At 36.7% G+C, this 18,950-nt stretch overlaps 1 protein-coding gene across 1 annotated transcript in view; it reads right to left on the bottom strand.

The window, feature by feature from the left end:
• FAF1 (Fas associated factor 1) overlaps positions 1-18,950 on the bottom strand; it is a 470,502-nt gene that overhangs the window by 302,910 nt on the left and 148,642 nt on the right. Inside the window, exons 5-6 of the mRNA XM_006147256.2 lie at positions 10,568-10,659; positions 4,330-4,421 (exon numbers count right to left, since the gene is read on the bottom strand). Coding sequence (XP_006147318.1) covers positions 4,330-4,421; positions 10,568-10,659 — 184 coding nt within the window. The remainder of the gene's footprint in view (positions 1-4,329; positions 4,422-10,567; positions 10,660-18,950) is intronic.

Raw genomic sequence — 18,950 nt, 5'->3', positions numbered from 1 at the left:
TCTATGCAAATGTGCATCATGACTTTTCCGATGATCCAATACTTTAGTGCTACATGAAATACTCATTCTCCAATAAACTGCATTTCAGCAGCACGATGGTCCCCAGTTTGCCTGTGATTGAGTGATTGGCAGTCAAACTAAAATCAGTTGCATGGCAATGAAAAACATTTCTATTAGTCCAGAAAAACATTGTGAAAAATCCATTTAATCATGCTACTAAAAAGCAAGACTATAAACAATGATGTCGCTTGTCAACTTTTATCTGTGGATTACATGGTGTATGACAGTGATTATACTTTGTTAACCAACCCATAAAATAATGTTCTACCGGACTAGATAAAGAACTATACCTAAAACTCATTGTTTAACTTAATCTCATCTGAAGCTTATATTAACATTATTATACTATATACACCAGAACTACAAGTATGTAGTTTGTAATTTTATAATAGTATGCAAATTTATTCCCATTAATATATGATCTAAAAACAAAACATAAAGAGCAATCTAAGAAATATTTAAATTCTTAATGTAAGACAAACTATTAACAAACTAACAAATACATCATATGAATCACTTAACAATGGGAACAGGTTCTAAAAAATGCATCTCTAGGTAATTTCATCATCATGGAAACATCGTAGAGTGTACTTACACAAACTTAACATGGGATAGCCTATACCTAGAGTTTCCAAAATTCTTAAATTACCTTCATATCAGTGCTCATAGATTCACAACTCATTTTCACGTTATGTAACAAAAACACAATTCAGGATCATTTAAACCACCAGAGCTAGCAATAAATTTAACATTACAGCCAGGTCTAGCCTTTTCAACAGTGTAAACAAACTTTTTGCTTTGGCCATGATCACTATGGTCTGAGAAGGATATGCTATGTCTAGTCTTCAGATTATTAGACATTTTTCTATATGTTAATAGACCCTTCTCAAATTTTTGTTAATCTTACTACCTTCAATGAAGCAGATCCTTCAACAGCTTCTGTCACTTTGTTCTTCAACGTCATAACTATGGTGGAATGGGACATGCCTGAACAGTGAACAAATACCCACCACTGATTTTCTTTAATCACTATTAATCTTCTTTTCAGGTCAACCACTCAACATGACCTCTCACTAGCAAAATTAGCAGCAAATTTTGTATGCATGGGGCTGTGATGAACAAGATAACATGAGATTAAATCAAGCCCAAGAGAAATGATGCAATGAAGAAACCAAGCAAATGCAACATTAAATAGAACACAAGAGAAAAATGAGGCAATCAAGAAACCCAGTAAACATGAAATATATAAGGCTGCTATTGGTATAAGGTAGCATAAAATATTACAGTAAGCTTAATTTTTCATGAGTCTACTCCCAAAATAAGAATAAACAGTATAGACAGTAAACAATAAATACATTAACCAGTAACAGTCATTTATTATCAAATATTAAGTACTGTATATAGAGTTTATATGCTATGCCTCTTTTTTTTTTTTTTAATATGCAGAGAGCATGTGTACTCACCAGAGAGAAACAGAGTGGGAGGGAGGGAGAAAGCACCCCATATGGGGGATGGCCATACCACAATCCCTGTTCCTCCATGTCTCTTTTCAGGATTTTTGGGCAAATTATGTAACAAACAATTCAAGAATCATCTAAGCCACTCAGAGCTAGCAATAAAATCAACATTATAGTTAGGACCAACCTTGCAAACACGTCCAGTGTATTCCTCAAGCCACTGGGTCTAGGATTTGAACCATTCAGTCAACCATGTGGAATCCAGCTGCCTAACCATGCTATTAGCTGGCACAGCGTGCTATGCTTTTATACTGCTGACAATGTAGCAGGTTTGTTTGCACGAGCATTACCACAGCACATTAAAAATGTATTATGTGGAACCAGCAGATGGCATAACAATTACATCACTGGAGTGCCATGTAGTTGACCGCAGTTCAAGTCCCAGACCCAGTGGCTTAAAATTTACACAGGGCGTGTGTGTGTGAGTGCCCAAGATCCTGAGAGGAGAATGGAGGAGAAGGAATTGTGGCATAACCATCCCTCCGGGGGGGTATTTCTCACTTTTTATCTCTCTGTCTCTCTCTCTCGCTCCAGCAAGCGCACATGCCCTATAGCAAAAATCTCTCTTAAAATTAAAAAAAAGTTTTGTGCTACAATGTTACAATGACCACATTGCTATTAGGTGATAGGTATTTTGGAGCTCCACTATAGCCAGTCATATAGGCAGTCCATCACTGACCAAAAACATCGTTATATAGCACCAGGGTATATATTCAATTTAACTTTTAGCTCACTGATTTCTACTTTGGTAGTCAAATTTAATTTTCTTTTTGCTATTATCTACCTAAAAATAAAGATATTTGGTAGGTGATGAGAGAAAAGTTTGACAAAGTTTGGAGTTTAAGGACAAAGGTCTCCCCACTACAAAAATAAATAAATAAATAATCACCAAGTTGTATTTAAAAAGAATAAAATGTGTTTAAAAACCATGAAAATCTACAAATTAAACATAGGATAATACTGCATGAAAAGATTATTCACAAAAATTATTATTCTATCAGTAACACAAGCATTCTCAGTTTATTTACCAATCATAAACTTAAGGAATAATATTAAAATTACTTGATCATTATATAAATGTATTAAGTTCTACTGTGAACACTGAAAAAACAATGAGGCTCTTTATTCCAAATAGAGAAAATTTTAATAAAAATTTTATGTAGGTATTTTTGGGGATTTATTCTAGAGAGTCCATTGAATTTTTCTCAAAGGTACATCTTCTTCAGCAACAAGAGACTGGGGTTCCATTTACCCTTTTCCTTCCCTCCAACTCTAATTCTTCCCCTTGAATCAGAAAAATACCATTTGACTACTTTTTTTAATACTGGAGTTTTACTAAAGATAGTCTGAACAAGAAGATTCTGGGCAGCCAGCAGTGCTGTGCATAGAAAGATGGATACCGTATGTCTGATCAAGGTTAGTATTCCTGTCTCCATGGCTTCAAAAACATACTGGGCATGTGTACATGTATGTTCCAAATCCCAATGGGATGGGGAAAAGAATTGTGGCATGACCACATTCCATTGGGGAGATTTTCTCTGTCTCTGTCCTTCTCTCTGTCAAGTACACATGCCTGTTGGCAATTAAAAAAATAATAGTAAAAAAGAAAAAGAAGAAGAAAAAGAAGATTCCACCATTAAAACCAACTATCCAGCCCACTATACAAGATGGCAGGTGAAAAAGCTGTGGAGCAGGATACTAAGGAGAAGAAACCTGAAGCCAAGAAGGCTGATGCCAGTGGCAAGGTTAAAAAGGGTGAACCCAAGGCTAAAAAGCCCAAGAAGGGGAAGCTCCATTGCAGCTGAAACCCCATCCTAGTCCGGGGCATTGGCTGATACTCCCAGTCCCACGTACAAGAGGAAATACTCTGCCACTAAATCCAGGATTGAAAAGAAAAAGGAGGAGAAGGTTCTTGCGACTGTCACAAAGCCAGTTTGTGGAGACAAGAATGGTGGTACCCGGGTGCTTAAACTGTGCAAAATGCCTAGGTATTTCCCTACTGAAGATGTGCTTCAAAAGCTGTTGAGCCACAGCAAAAAAACCTTCAATCAGCGTGTGAGAAAGCTGTGAGCTAGCATCACTCCTGGGACCATTCTGATCATCCTCACCGGACACCAGACAGACAAGAGAGTGGTTTTCCTGAAGCAGCTGAGCAGCGGCTTGCTACTTGTAACTGGACCGCTGGTTCTCAATAGAGTTCCACTGCGTAGAACACACCAGAAATTTGTCATTGCCACCTCCATGAAAATTGCAAAGTGAAAATCCCAAAGCACCTTATCAATGCCTACTTCAAGAAAAAGAAACTGTGGAAGCCCAGACACCAGAAAGGTGAGCTCTTTGACACAGAGAAGGAGAAATATGAGATTTCAGAACAGCGCAAGATTGATCAGAAAGCTGTGCACTCACAAATTTTACCAAAAATCAAAGCTGTTCAGCTCTAGGGCTACCTACAATCCATGTTTGTCCTTACAAATGGAGTTTATCCTCACAAATTGGTGTTCTAAATTTTTTGCCAAGAACCTAATTAAATAACTGATCATATATTTAAAAAAATAAAAACTATCCATATCAAATATTTTGAAGACTGGTATACTTAATAGATGTTGGTAAGTTAAACCTTCAACTTTATTTATTTGATTCACTTAATTTATTTGATGATTCTATTTCATTTTAATTATGATGTTTATATATAGCTTAAAGCAAATTCACCAGCAAACTTCATTTTACATTCCCAAGAAAATAAATACCTTACCCAGCATGACTAGATGATGAAGGTGGTGGCAAGTCTGGTGTAAGGACATAAAGACTGTTGTTTTTTGGCAAATGTAGAGATTTTAAGACCGTCTGAAAAAAATAAAACAAAAAAAGAATGTTGATTGTGCATTAATTTTTCCTACAATTCTTGAATAATTGGTAATTCTATATTGTAACGTTTCATCTTCTGGATAATTTCCTAACCAAGGTAATGCAGAGGGAACTCTGAATTTATATAACCTTGTTTCCCCTATATAGATCATAAATTGGCATAAATCTGAATGTTGAAATAAAATACAAATTCTTTAACTCACAAGAAGATACAAATATTGGATTGATGGAAAAGTCATGATGCATTTTTGCACAGAAAAACAGAAAAACACATCACAACTTTTCTGACAAATCCAATAGATAAGAACACAGTTGGGGCTTATTAATTTCTTCACTGAAGAAGTCCATCTTTGCAATAATATGCACTTCATTCTAGAGTCATTATGACAAAAATAAGTAATGCAGGTTTTCAGAGATCATTAGACCTTGAAAAAAATCAGAGAACATCTCAAGCCAATGATTTTATAGATCAGGAGCTGCTCTCTAAGAGGTTAAATAAGTTGGATGAGGTCTCTAAGTGTTATCTAGGTTACATTACTCTTACACCAAAGACCTTTTTTGTTGAAGCTCTCTAATAAACTACTCTTGTGCTACACATCTGATCTACTATCTTGATAGCCACAGAAAATTTCATTACATTTCCTTGCCACAAAACTTATATACATTTCAAACTCCCAATTTGCTGAAGTACTTTATATACTTTTTTTTATAGCAATATTCATTAGGAAATGCATTTTACCTCTTTACATCATAATTTAGGACATACTTATTCAGCAGATTTTTTTTTTGAAAGGTTTTTGCCTTAGCGCATGTGTGCTCACCCAGGAAAGAGAGAAATAGACAGACAGACAGACACAGAAGACAGACATAATGAAAAGGAAAGTGAGAAATCACCTCCCCAAAGGGGATGGCCATGCCGCAATCCCTTCTCCTCCTGGGATCTTGGGCATTCATGCACACATGCCTGGTGTGATTTTTAAGCCACCAGATCCAGGATTCGAACCAAGGTTACCCATGTGGGAGTCCACTATGCCATCTGTTGGCCCCTTCAGCAGATTGAGTCACTTATTCTATGCAAAACTACTCTAGCCACTGAAGATACAGCAATGAATAGAACAGCCTGGGATAACATCTCTGGCCTTACTGAGCTTATATTTTAGCAGAAATAAATAAAGTTATGTATATAGTTTAATATTGAAAGATGATCACTTTTTGACTAAACATAAAGCAGCAAAGAATATGGGGCTGGGAAATATAAATTTTAAACTGGGTGATTAGAGTGAATCTCATTTGGAGAATTAAACATTTGAACAAAGACTTGAAGGTGATGAGAAAAAAAACCCTAAGATGATGTAGAGGAAAAATGATGTAGGCAAAGGAAACAGCCAGTGCAAAATGTTTAAGGAACAGGGAAGAGTCCAACGCAACTGGAACCGAGCAACCACTTATAGGAAAAAGGTTGGCAAGGTAACGGTGATGATGGGAACAGGAAATGTGTTCAGCCATTTATGCCAATATAAGTAAATTATTAGCATAAATATTGTACAGACTTTTTACTCTGTGAAGTCTGACTTTTACTCTGAATGAGAAGGAAACTATTGGAGTGACATTATTGGATTCATGCTTAAAAAGAATCATGACAGCTGGGTCAAGAATGGATGGGAAAGAGGCTAAGGACAGCAGGAGAACAGAGCAAGCTAATGAAATAAAGTAAAGTAAGTCAAAAGAGGGACCAGCAGATGGCATAATGGTTGGGTCACTGGATTCCCACAGTCGATTGTGGTTCAAGTCCCAGATCTGGCGGCTTAGGACTCACACCGGACACATGTGCATGTGTGCCAAAAATCCTGAAAGGAGAACAGAGGAGAAGAGATTGCGGTATGGTTATTCCCCAGGAGGGGGTAATTTATCTTCTTCTGTCTCTCTGACTCTCTGGCAAGTGCACGCACCCTATAGCAAAAATCTCTCTTTAGAAAAAAAAAAAAAAAAGATAAGTCAGTTGGTGGATTAAGCCAGTGAGTATGATGGCAGAAGTAGTGCAAAATAGTTGGATTCCAAATATTCTTCTGACAATGCCAAAAAGATTTGCTGACAAATTAGATAAGGGCTATGAGAAAAAGACGTCGACAATGACCCTAACAATGTTAGATAAAACAATTTAAAGGATGAAGGTGTCACCAAGTGACATGAGGAAGACTGCAGATAAAGACTTCCATTTGCGAAGGAAGGAAGGAAGGAAGGAAGGAAGGAAGGAAGGAAGGAAGGAAAGAAGGAAGGAAGGAAGGAAGGAAGGAAGGAAGGAAGGAAGGAAGGAAGGAAGGAGAAAGAAAAGTAAACTAATACTGAACAGGCTGCAGAGAAACAATGTTCTTGGGAAAGATATATTCAGTGAGGGGAGACAGTGAAAAGAAAGCACAGGAAAAGGTTGGGAAGAGAAGGAATTTTGCTAATGATGAATTAATTCCACAGAGCACAGCAAAAAGGTTTCAGGCACGAAGGAAAAAGGATAGAGACAGGTATGGGATAGGCAGAAACTACGGAGATCTGAGTGAAGGGTGAACTAGGAACTTGAATTCCTTGTAGCAACTGTCATAAACAAGGAGGAAAGTGTAATAAAATTAGTCTTGGTTAAATCAAAGAAATAATAATGGCAAGATAAAAGGTGTGAGAAAGCAAGGAGGAGTGCATATCTAGGAAGCCTTCCTAAATCTGCAGCTAGAGGAAAGGACAGCTGGGGAGGGGATCTAATTCTAAGCATGAAACATAAAGAACTTATTCTCGACTTCTCTATAAAAGGGTCCATCTTACTAAGTGCATAGTCTTATGCCAAGAGCATTGAGACTTATTCTCGACCAATATTAGTTATGTGTTAAACGACATTTAAAAATACCCTTATTACCTGCAATACACTGACATTTTCTGTTCTACTCTGTTTCTTTTTTAATGCTGGCTATGCAAATAACTTCACAACCCACTAGCAGTTTGCCTTGAAATAGTACATGGTTTTTAAAAAAACACTGTATTAGGCAATAACCCATAACCCATAACTTCACCAGTAGACACTGAAGTCCTGAAACTTTATGTCAAACACATTACATCCTTTTGAAACTGGTATATTATCTCTATAAGACTAACATACAAATACACACAACATACATACAGGAAAATTCATTGTACCTTTCTATCTTTCATTATTTTACTCTATGGATTACTGATAAATGCTTAGTCTTAATATTTAATTGAGTGACAACTGACTTTTTGCGATGCCACTATCCAAAGATTTTTCCAATAAATCTACCCTGTCAAACCAAACTAAGTAAAAGGAATACTTTCTTAAAGTTATTTATGCATGTATTTATTGCATGAACACTTACTTGTTGCCTATAATAGCAGACATTGGATATACAAGTGTAAGAAACAGGTATAATCTCACTGCTAATGGCACTGTGATGGAGACTGCAAGGATGGGAGCCAAATTAGATACAGAGGCCTATTAGAAAAGGTAACTTTAGGTTGAAAATTGAAGGATGAAAAAGAATCACCCATGTAAAGAACAGAATAAAGTATTCCTATTAGGTAAAGAAGTAAAGAGCTTAATGCCTCTCAGTTAAAAGATTTCAAAAGAAGTTTCTATGGCTGCAGCATGGAAAGTAAGGGTGAGAAAGGTGCAAGATGAGGTTGTAGAGTGAGGATGAGGTAAATAATACAACGCCTTCTAGACGATGGCAGTGAGTAGTCTCAACTTTGAAGTGCAATGAAAAGTTGTGTAATGAAAAGTTATGCTTTAACAGGGAAGTGATATAATTTATGTTTTTAGAAGGTCACTCTGACTGGGGCCAGCAGTTAGCGTAATGGCTATGTCACTGGACTCCCACGTAGTTGACCGCAGTTGGAGTCCCAGACCCAGTGGCTTAAACTCACACCGGGCGCGTGTGCGTGCGTGCCCAAGATCCCGAGAGGAGAATGGAGGAGAAGGGATTGCAGCATGGCCATCCCCCCTGGGGGGTGATTTCTCGCTTTCTGTCTCTCTGTCTCTGTCTGGCGAGTGCACGCGCCCTATAGCAAAAACCGCTCAAAAAGAAAAAAGATCACTCTGACTGATGTGTGAACAATGCATTGGAAGAACCCATGAAAGGATAGTGAGAAAACAATGGTGAAGTTAGCATGCTGGTCCAGGCAAGAGATGCTAATAGCCTAGATTAAGTAACTGCAACAAAATAACTGAAAGAGGTCATAGTTGGAATATTTTTTGGAGATATGTACCTACTAACGAAATCTACAGTACTTACCAAAGGATCAGACATTGTAGAAATGAGAAAAGATTCATGATCACATGTTTGGATTTAGCAGGGGCTTTTTAAAAGTGCTGTCATTTATTGGGGAAGACACATAGGAAACTGATATAGAAGGGAAAAATCAAGAGTGCCATTTTAAACAAATTAAGATTGAGATGGCAATAAGATATGAAAGTACAAAAGTCAACTATCAACTTCCATAAGTGAATTCATAGAAATATGGGCTGTAAATATAAATTTGGGAGCTATCAGAAAATTAATGGCATGAAAGTAATGGAAATAACCTAGGAAGAAGAGTACATACAAGTAACTGAAAGTATTATTTGTAACAAAGACTATATTCGAATATTAAAATAATAGCTTGGTACCTTCAAAATGATTGCCTTTCTCTTCACAAACTGCTAAAAACACTATGCAAAACTGATTCATACCCACAGGTTTACCAGTAAATGAATAAATAAATAATATAGTTATATAAACAAATTCATTTTGGTGATTTTTTTGGTCCAGGTTGTTGACTTACTCAGCACTTTTTCTTTTTAAACCCATATATTTTTTAGAACAGTCATACATTGTCAGGGATTAATAAATGATGACCTGTGGGATAAATTTAGCCCACTCCCTATTTTTGTATAGTCTGTTAGTTAAGAACAATTTTTGCATTTTTAAATGACTGCAGGAAAAAAATCAAAAGCATACCTCATGACACACGAAATAGATAAAATCTAAATTTCTACATCCATAAATAAACTTATATTGGAACATAGCTATGCTAGCGGTTTCTTATATTGTCTGTGGCTGCTTTTACATTGCAACAGCAGAATTTAGGAGGTGCAGTGGAGACTGTATGGTCCAGAAAGCCTTAAATATGTCCTACTTGCCTCTGTGCAGAAAAAGTTTGCTGACTCCTAATACGACACATCACTAAATTACATGTAACCTTATAAATATCTTGCCAACCTAAAGTTTCTGTAAATATTTTATTAAAATATGCAGAACATCCCCGTATAACAAATGAAATCCCATATTAACACAATGTCTATCAGAAGCCATTCACAAGAATTGATCCAAAAGATAAGAGTCTTAAGTTTATTCCTGGTCATTTCAATAATGACTCATTAACTATTATGAAAAGATTTGATCATTATTTCTATCTAAAATAAATAAAACTCTAGAGTTAACTTGTTTACCTCACTTCTTACTCTCTCTGTAAGAAAAAGTGTGTGAAATACTTTCTATCTGAGGTTGCTACTAAGTTCCAAGAATAGCAACTACTACCTTAAAATTGCAACATTCTTGCAGATTCTTAAAATATAATTCATTCCATGCACCTGCCACTATCCAGTAAACAAAGAAAGAAATATTCTTACCAGTTAAATTTTCCAAGTTTTAAAAATTTCCTATTATTATCTTTGTTCCATAATCAATACTTGGCATAAATGTACACACTGTGTAAGACTTCTTTCAGGCCAATAAGTAATTGTTCAGTAAATTATTATTCCAGGGCACTCACTGACACCCTAAGAGGTTTGAGAAAAAGGTAAAAGCTCTCAAAAAAGAGTGCCAAACTCCTATAAAATAGTTAGCAATAGGAAAAACATGCCATACAGTGTTTTCATTTACATGCCTAACTCATTTAAAACTTACTGGTTTAGCAGGAAAATGCTTTAGCTTGAAAAACATTGTTTGCCGATTCCTTACACCAAATTACTATTACCAAGTCTACTTCTGTCACATGTAGCAGTATTAATTAAAAACAATTTTTAGATATCACTAACTTAATTGAATAATTCAATTTTCTTTTTATTTCTAAGCAACTAAGAAACTCACACTGTCTTCTACGTCTCCAGTCTTCCAGCCTTTTAACAGCATTTTAGACACAGGTATCTGAAGTTCATTTTCTAGAATCTGTTTAATCTCTCCTGTATAAATAAGAAAAGACCAAATATTACTCACAAAATAATGTAGTCAACATCTGTCCATATCTAAGGCTAGCATTGATATCTGGCATACAGTGTACATAAATAACATCTGATCAGTGAGTAAGAAAAATTTCAGTTGTCCAAACTTTAACTTTCCTTGATCAAACACCTTGCTCTTTTGTAAACTCAGGCCTCAACATTTATTATGATAAAGAGATTCCACAATTAAGAAATTAACTATGTTGCAAACTTTGTTAAAATATTAGATAGATTGGTAGCTTGAACAGGGACAATCTATTTCAAACCAATCAACTGTCAATACCTACTATGTGCTGAACACATGATGAGAATGCAGGCAAAGTATAATCCTAAGGCATTATGGTATAGGGAAAGTAGATGTGGAGACCAGTTCATTGCCTAGTGGTTGGGACAGCTGGATCCATGTGGATTGCACATGGCTTACTATGAAGTTCAAATCCCAGACCCAACAGCTTGAGAAACACACTGGGCATATGCACATGCATGCTCAGAATCCTGAAAGGAGGAAGAAATAGAAGAGAAGAGACTGTGGTACGACTGTGTCCCATCAACAGTGCTTTTTTTGCTTTCCCTCTGTCTCTCTACAGTGAATACATAAATCTTCTAGCAAATGTAAAAAAAAAAAAAAAATTTTTTGGAATGAAAATTTGGATTAAATGTTTAGGGGATGTCAGTTAACTCATTTTCTCTTATTTCTGCATGGGAATAACAAGGTCTGAAGATAAAACAGAATAACATATATTGAAGTAACTTTTTTTTAAAAAAGGCAATACATATTATCTAGAATAAAGTTTAAACTGTGATGAAGAGAAAAATAAGAAAATTAAAAAAAAAAAGAAAGAAAAGAAACTGTGGGATTAAATAGCCAGAGAAGGTTCTGAAAGAGAGATGAGAAATAAATCTAGCATATAGTATTCGAGACTGTAAAAGGACAGTCAAACTTAAACTGGCAAGGATACTCTATCTGGTGAAGACAAAAGACTGAAAGGTAAGAAACAAAAATGGACACCACAGAAATAAAAAATAGTGAGAATCACAATTTCTCCAGTGCCCCATAAATTCTTTTTTAGAAATCAAGCCTACATATAAGTTAATCAGCTGATTTCTGGTACTACACTATTTTTTTTAAGAGATTTTTGTTAGAGGGCACAAGCGCTCACCAGAGACACCGTGAGAGACAGAAGGCAAGAAATCATAGGGGGATGGCCACATTGTAATCCCTTCTTCTCCAGTCTCCCCTTGGGATTTTGGGCACACACGCAAATGGCCTAAGTTTTAAGTTGCTGGATCTGGGACTTGAACCACAGTCTACTAAGTGGGAGTCCAGCAACATAACCATTACGCCATCTGCTGGTCCTGGAACTGCATTATTTTAATTTTACATCTGCTTATGTTAGGTTGTTTTGAGTCTATAGCATTAGATTAACATATAATTCCATTTATAAAGTGCATAAATACTATAAAAGCCTGATTATCTACTAAAAGAGGAAACGCAATTCTTTGCTGATAAAGGAAATACTGATGCTTAAGTAGACAATGCTATAATCCAATCATTTCTTGCTCCGGTGGCTTTTTTCCCCCTGAAGAAAATTCCTAAGTGGACATTTTGGAAAGTGATTAGCCATCATAAAAATAATTCTGGTTCAACATTATATTTGTGGAAGCGTAAACTTTAATCAACCTTGGCCTTCAAAAATGTCATTGCTGACAAAGGATCATTCTGTTTATAGAAACAGTAGAATGGTGAGCCATATTTTTTACACCAAATATATATAAACCTTGTCTTTTCATTTGTGGCTAAGGTTGCTATTTCTACAGCTGTACTTGTCTGGAATTGGGTTTATGCCTTTGTAAGTCTGCCCAGTGCTTTCCTGTCAGAAACCTATCTCCATCGGACACCTCCTTAACATTCTTGAAAACACTCTTAGCCTTCAGGACTTAAAAGAAGTTTCTTAATGAAAAAAGAAAAAGAGATTTTAACTTAAGGTCCCAGTTACTCTTTGCAGAAAGCCTACGTAATATTTAAGACAAAGAAAACAAATAACCTTTTGTTCTGTCAGCAAAGAGGAATAGAAAACAAAGCCAGCCCTCTGACAGCAACCTGAGTTCCTTTTAAAATTATTCTTAGCCCCCCCTGCAGCACACCAGTTCAGGGACCTGGATCCTAAAGTGTCCAACTGTGGTTTGAATACCAGCCCTGGCAGCTTGAAAAACACAAAAATCAAGCCAGGTATGCACATGCACACACACTTGCGGGTGTCTGTGTGTGTGTGTATACATGCATGCCTAAAATCCCAACAGGACGGAGAAGTAGAGAAAGGATTGTGGAGTGACCATGCCCTATTGGAGGCTGTTTCCTCCCTCTCTGTCTTTCTGGTGAACAAACGCGCCCTCTGGCAATTAAAAATAATTCTCTATTGGCTTCCATATCTTTTATAAAATGGAAATGGTAACTGTAGTACCAACACTTCATTGGGTTACTGTACTGAATGGTGTAAGTCATGAAAATGTTTCGCCAAGTGCCTGATAAATACCAAGGAACTTGAAAAATGTTGGTTATTTTATGTTATTATTACTTAATGAGGTAAAATGCACATACATGTCTAATACGGTACCTAGTCAATAAAGGTTCTCAATAAATAGTATTTTATTATATAAAATACTATTATTTTGCTAGAGGGTGCATGAACTCGCTGGACAGAGTCAGAGAGAGAGAAAAAGTGAGAAAGCCTCGTCTATGAGGCAAGGTTGCGGCACAATCACTCCTCCTCCAATTCTCCTGCCTTTTGGGATTTTGGGCATGCATGTACACACACCTGGTGCGTTTTTCTTTCTTTCTTTCTTTGTAAGAGATGTTTTTGTTATTGGGGATATGCGCTTGCCGGAGAAAGACAGAAAACAAGAAACCACCCACTCACGGAGGACAGTCACAATCCAATCTCTTCTGGTCTCCTCTCAGGATCTTGGGCATGCACACACATGCGCCCGGAGTGAGTTTGATGCCGCCAGGTCTGGTACTTGAACCGCAGTCAATCATGTGAGAGTTCAGTGATGTAAGCATTATGCTATCCCACCCAGTGTGTTTTTCAAGCCACCAAGTCCAGGACTCAAACATCGCAATCAGTCATGTGACATCAACCCATTTTAACAACCAAGCCACCAGCTAGCCCACAGTAGTTATTATTTCTAGGCTACTCAAAATGATTTATGGCAGCAAGTGCTACAATACAGCAAAAGGCAGAATTCATATTTGGGTCTGTCTAACTTCAAAGACCTTATCATAAAATGGCATTGCCACTGCAGTACTCCTCCCATGTTTACTTGGAACATCATAAAGACATGCATGCAGATGTCATCAAGAGCGTACCACTGAATCCAAACAACATATTTTATTTAAAAATAACTGGATTGTAATTTACACAAAAAAAATTTACTTGTGAATTCTTTTTTCTTCCTTTTTTTTTTTTTTTTTTTTTGGAGAGGTTTTTGCTATAGGGCGCATGCGCTTGCCAGACAGAGAGAGACAGAAAGCAAGAAATCACCCCCAGGGGGGATGGCCACGCCACAATCCCTCTCCTCCATTCTCCTCTTGGGATCCTGGGCACACACACACACACGCCAGTGTGAGTTTTAAGCCACTGGGTCTGGTACTTGAACCGTAGTCGACTACATGGGAGTCCAACAACATAGCCATTATGCTAACTGCTGGTCCCTTCACTTGTGAATTCTGATGAATATATATATACCACTGTAACCTCCACACAATCAAGACAAGAAACATTTTCTATATCATAAAAAGTTTGTTCATACCCTTCGAAATAAAAGCCTGCTCCCATCTCAACCCTGGATTCTCTTTTTCACTCTAAAGATCAACTGGATTAAAAAAAAATTATTTTATTCATGGTAGCATGTGTGTTGTGTGAATGAGACCCCAGCAAAGTCTCAACAAGCCACGGTATGTTCCTCCAGTCCTACACCTCCTCAGGAGTATAAGCATGCACACAGGCATCCAAGTCCTGGCTTTGGCAGCTTGAAAACCCGCTTGTGCACATGTGTGTACATAGCCAAAATCCCAGCAGGATAGAGAAATGGAGAAGGTACTGTGGCATGACCAAGCCCAACTTTGGGGCTGGGAGTGCTTTCTCCCTTTCCCTCTCACTGTCTCGCTCTAGCAAGCACATACCCACTCTGGCAATATAAAAGAAAAAATAACTTATAAAATGATCAAATGAATTTTTAATTTACTATACTAATATGGTGAGTTATGCTAATAGAGTATATGCTGTTTGAAATGCATTTCTGAGATAAAGCCCACTTGGCCGCAAAGTATATTATGCACATATGTACGTATTATTATATTTTACTGGATTCGATTGATAAATATTTTGTAAATGTTTTCTGCCTCTATGGCTAAAAGAAATGTTTCATTTTTCTGTAATATCTTTGTCTTGTTTTGGGATAAGGATAATGCTGTTCTCATAAAATGAATTAGGAGATGTTTCACCTTCATTTTATGAAGAACTTTGATACACTGCAATTTTCCTTGTGTGAATGTGTTAACTTGTGCCTTAACAATGATTTTTCTTAAAATCCTTTCATGTTTTGGTTTGGCTATTACAAATAAAGTACCTATGGGACCAGCAGTTAGTGTAACGGCTATGTCTCTGAACTTCCATGTATAGTCAAACACGGTTCGAGTCCCAAGCCCGGCAGCTTAAACTCACACCGGGCACGTGTGTGTGCATGCCCAAGATCCCAAGAGGAGAATGGAGGAGAAGGGATTGTGGTGTGGTCATTCCCCCTGGGGGGTTGATTTCTCGCTTTCTTTCTCTCTGTCTCTCTCTGTCTCTCTGGCGAGCACACACACCCTACAGAGAAAACCTCTCCAAAAAAAAAAAAAAAAAAAAAGAAAAGAAAAGAAAAAGAAAGTACCTATTTCTATATCTTTGACAGAAATGTGCTTTCATGTCTCTTGGGTAAATACTTAGGAGAGAAATGCCGATGTATCCTTAACTCTGAAAAAAGTGCCAAACTGTTTTCTGAAGTGATTCCTAATATGTGTATTCTAATTCACTAATCTTTTCAATGTCTAGCCTATTACTTTTTCTCCTTTTCATTATTCCCTAAGCAATACAGTAAAACAACTATATACGTGCTTTTACATCATATTAAGTATAAGTGACTTAGAGTCACTAAAAGTATAAAGCAGGATGTATAAGTTTGTACACAAATACTATACTATTTTAAATAAGGGACTTTAGTATCTACAAATTTTGGAATCTGATGGGGATCCTGAAACCAATCCTTTGCAGATATCAAGGGTTGGTTAAATTTCTTTTAATAGTTCTTGCAGCTTTTATCTGAAAAAAAAAAAAAAAATATATATATATATATTAGTCTTATATTAGTCTTCATTTCTAGAAGATTCTTTTTGTTAGATGTAGCATTCTTGGTTGACAATGCCATTACATTGTCTTCTAACTAATATTTCTTCTGATAAGAAGTCTGCAGTCGGGGCCAGCAGAAGGTGTGGTGGTAAAGGCACTGGAATCCCACATAGCTAACAATGGGTCAAGTCCGGGACCGGGAGACTTGCTTTCTCACTTTCTCTCTCTCCATCTCTCTCTGCTCCTCTTTGGTGAGTGTGCATATCCTGTAGCAAATTTAAATAAATAAATAAATACATACATACATAACGAGAGAGAGAGATAAATAAAAGTAAATAATTCTTTAAAAAAGAAGTCTGCAGAGACCTGCAGTTGGCATAATTGCTGCTATGTCACTAGATTCCCATGTAGTTGACCACTGTTTGAGTCCTGCACCTGGCTTAAACTCACGCCAAACGTGTGTGTGTGAGTGCCTAAGATCCCAAGAGGAGAATGGAGGAGAAGGGATTGCGGCATGGCCATCCCCCCCGGGAGGTGATTTCTCACTTTCTGTCTCTCTCATCTTTCTGGCGAACGCACGCACCCCATAGCAAAAACCAATCCAAAAAAAAAAGAAGTCTGCAGTCATTATTTTAAAATCTCCCCTATATGGAATGGAATGTGTCTTTGTTCGCAACTACCTTTGGCTGCTTTTAAGATTTTTCTTCTACTGATTTTCAGCAATATGATTATAATGACCCTTGATGTAGTTTTCTTTCAGTTACTCCTGCTTGGTGTTATTAAGCTTATTAGATCTGTGAATTGTCATCAAATTTGGCTAGTATCGGGCTATTCTTCCTTTAAAATTTCCTTCTTTCCACTCTCTTTTCTATTTTAGGGCTGTACAAATATGTTATACATTTATGCTTCCCTTCAGTACTCAGGCTCCATCCTTCCGTCCCCACCTCCTAAATCCCCGGTATTTTTGTTGTGTGTGCTTTAGTTCACAATGCGTTATTACTATGCCCGCAAATTAATCTATTTTTTTCTTCCACAATTAATCCATTAAATCCATCAGAGTAAATTTTTAATTCAGATCTTCTATTTTACGTCCAGAATTTTTATTTGGTTATTCAATATTTTTCATTACTTTCTTCATTCTAGATTTCCTTTAAATTCTTCATTGTATTTATAAAATCTATTTTTAAATCCACATCTTCTAATTCCATTCTCTCTGTCATTTGTTTTTACTTTCTGATTTTTCTTCGGGTTATAAGTAACATTTTGTTATTTCTCAGGTTTATTAGGGTTTTTTTTTTTTTAGAATGGTTCATTTAATTTTATTTATTATTATAATTTAATTTGCTATAGGGCACATGCACTCACCAGAGACAGAGAGACAGAGAGAGGGAGAGAGGGAAAGTGAGAAAGCAAATCACTAAGTTTGATACTTGAACCGTGGTCTGCCATGTGAGAGTCCAGTGCCTTAACCACCATGCCACCTGCTGGCCCCAGGTGGCATGACTGAATATCAGTTTTTGACTGAATATCAGGTATTATGAAAATTACATTAATGAGTGTTTAGATTACATGCTTTGCTCTCAGATGGCATATTTGTTTATTCTGACAGGCACTTAAATTTCAGGCATACCAGGTTAATCCTCATAAGACTTCACTGAGTGGGAATAGCACTTGGCGTAATGGCTATGTCGCTGGACTCCCATGCAGTTGACTATGGTCTGAGTCCTGGACCAGGTGGCTTAAACTCACAGCAGGCACACATGTGTGCATGCCCAAGATCCCAAGAGGAGAATGGAGGAGATGGGATTGTGGTGTGGCCATCCCCCGGAGGGTGATTTTTCACTTTCTGTCTCTCTGTCTCTCTCTTTCTGGCAAGCACACACACCACCCTATAGCAAAAACCTCTCAAAAGAAAAAAACACTTATCTGAGCTTTTTTCAAGAAGATCTAGAGCAATGATTCTCAAAAGTTCAGTTAACAGATTTCTGGGGTTCCTTGATAGTGATGGTTCAAAAGCAATGCTCAGTAAAACTGTGGATGCCTTACCATAAATCAAAGTAGTGGTGCTAGGCTGAACTAGCAGTTATTGCAGTATATTCTTCACCACTAAACACTTGCCGGAAAGACAACAGCAACTTCATTTAAGCATGTTTCATGCAATAATAAAAGATAAGACTTTTATCAAATTTAATGCTTTTAAAATGGTGTGCAGTGAAATGGGAAGTACCTAAAAGCACTTCTGCTACCTGCAAACGTATATAATGGTAGCTTTAAGGAAAAGTACTTTTCAAGAACAATATTTTAATTGAACAAATTACTGACCAACTATGATATTCAGACTTGGTATTTTCTAGAAAGTGAACAAGTGGAATTTGTCAGTTCAACAAAACACTGGTAACATTTGCTGACAATGAAAGAACTTAAGCCTTCAAACTAAAATCCAAATTTTGAATAAACTTTACCTGCCACTATGAACCTGATATCTTCTCAATACTTAATTTTTTTGAGATTATTAACTATACAAACAAATATATTTATTGATACCAAATAACATAATGTGTCAACATTTGGTTGATCAACATAATGAAATGAACTAATATTTTCCAAATGACCAATTAATTTTACAAAATTATGTTGAAATTATATTGCTATGGATATTAATATTAAAAAAACTAATATTTTATTGAAGTGATTTTAGATTTTTACATTGCAACTAAGTGAGAAACTATCACTTGCCGAGGCCAGCAGAGGGTGTAGATTTACACTACATGACTGACCACAGTTCGAAGTCCAGACGCAACGTCTTGAAACTCACACCAGGCACATGTATATGCATGCCCAAGATTCTGAGAGGAGAATGGAGGA

Source organism: Tupaia chinensis, unplaced genomic scaffold (genome assembly GCF_000334495.1).
Source record: "Tupaia chinensis unplaced genomic scaffold, TupChi_1.0 Scaffold000207_1, whole genome shotgun sequence".
NCBI lineage: Eukaryota > Metazoa > Chordata > Mammalia > Scandentia > Tupaiidae > Tupaia > Tupaia belangeri.
Note: the sequence above shows the minus strand (reverse complement) of the source record. Positions and strands in the feature narration are given on the sequence as shown.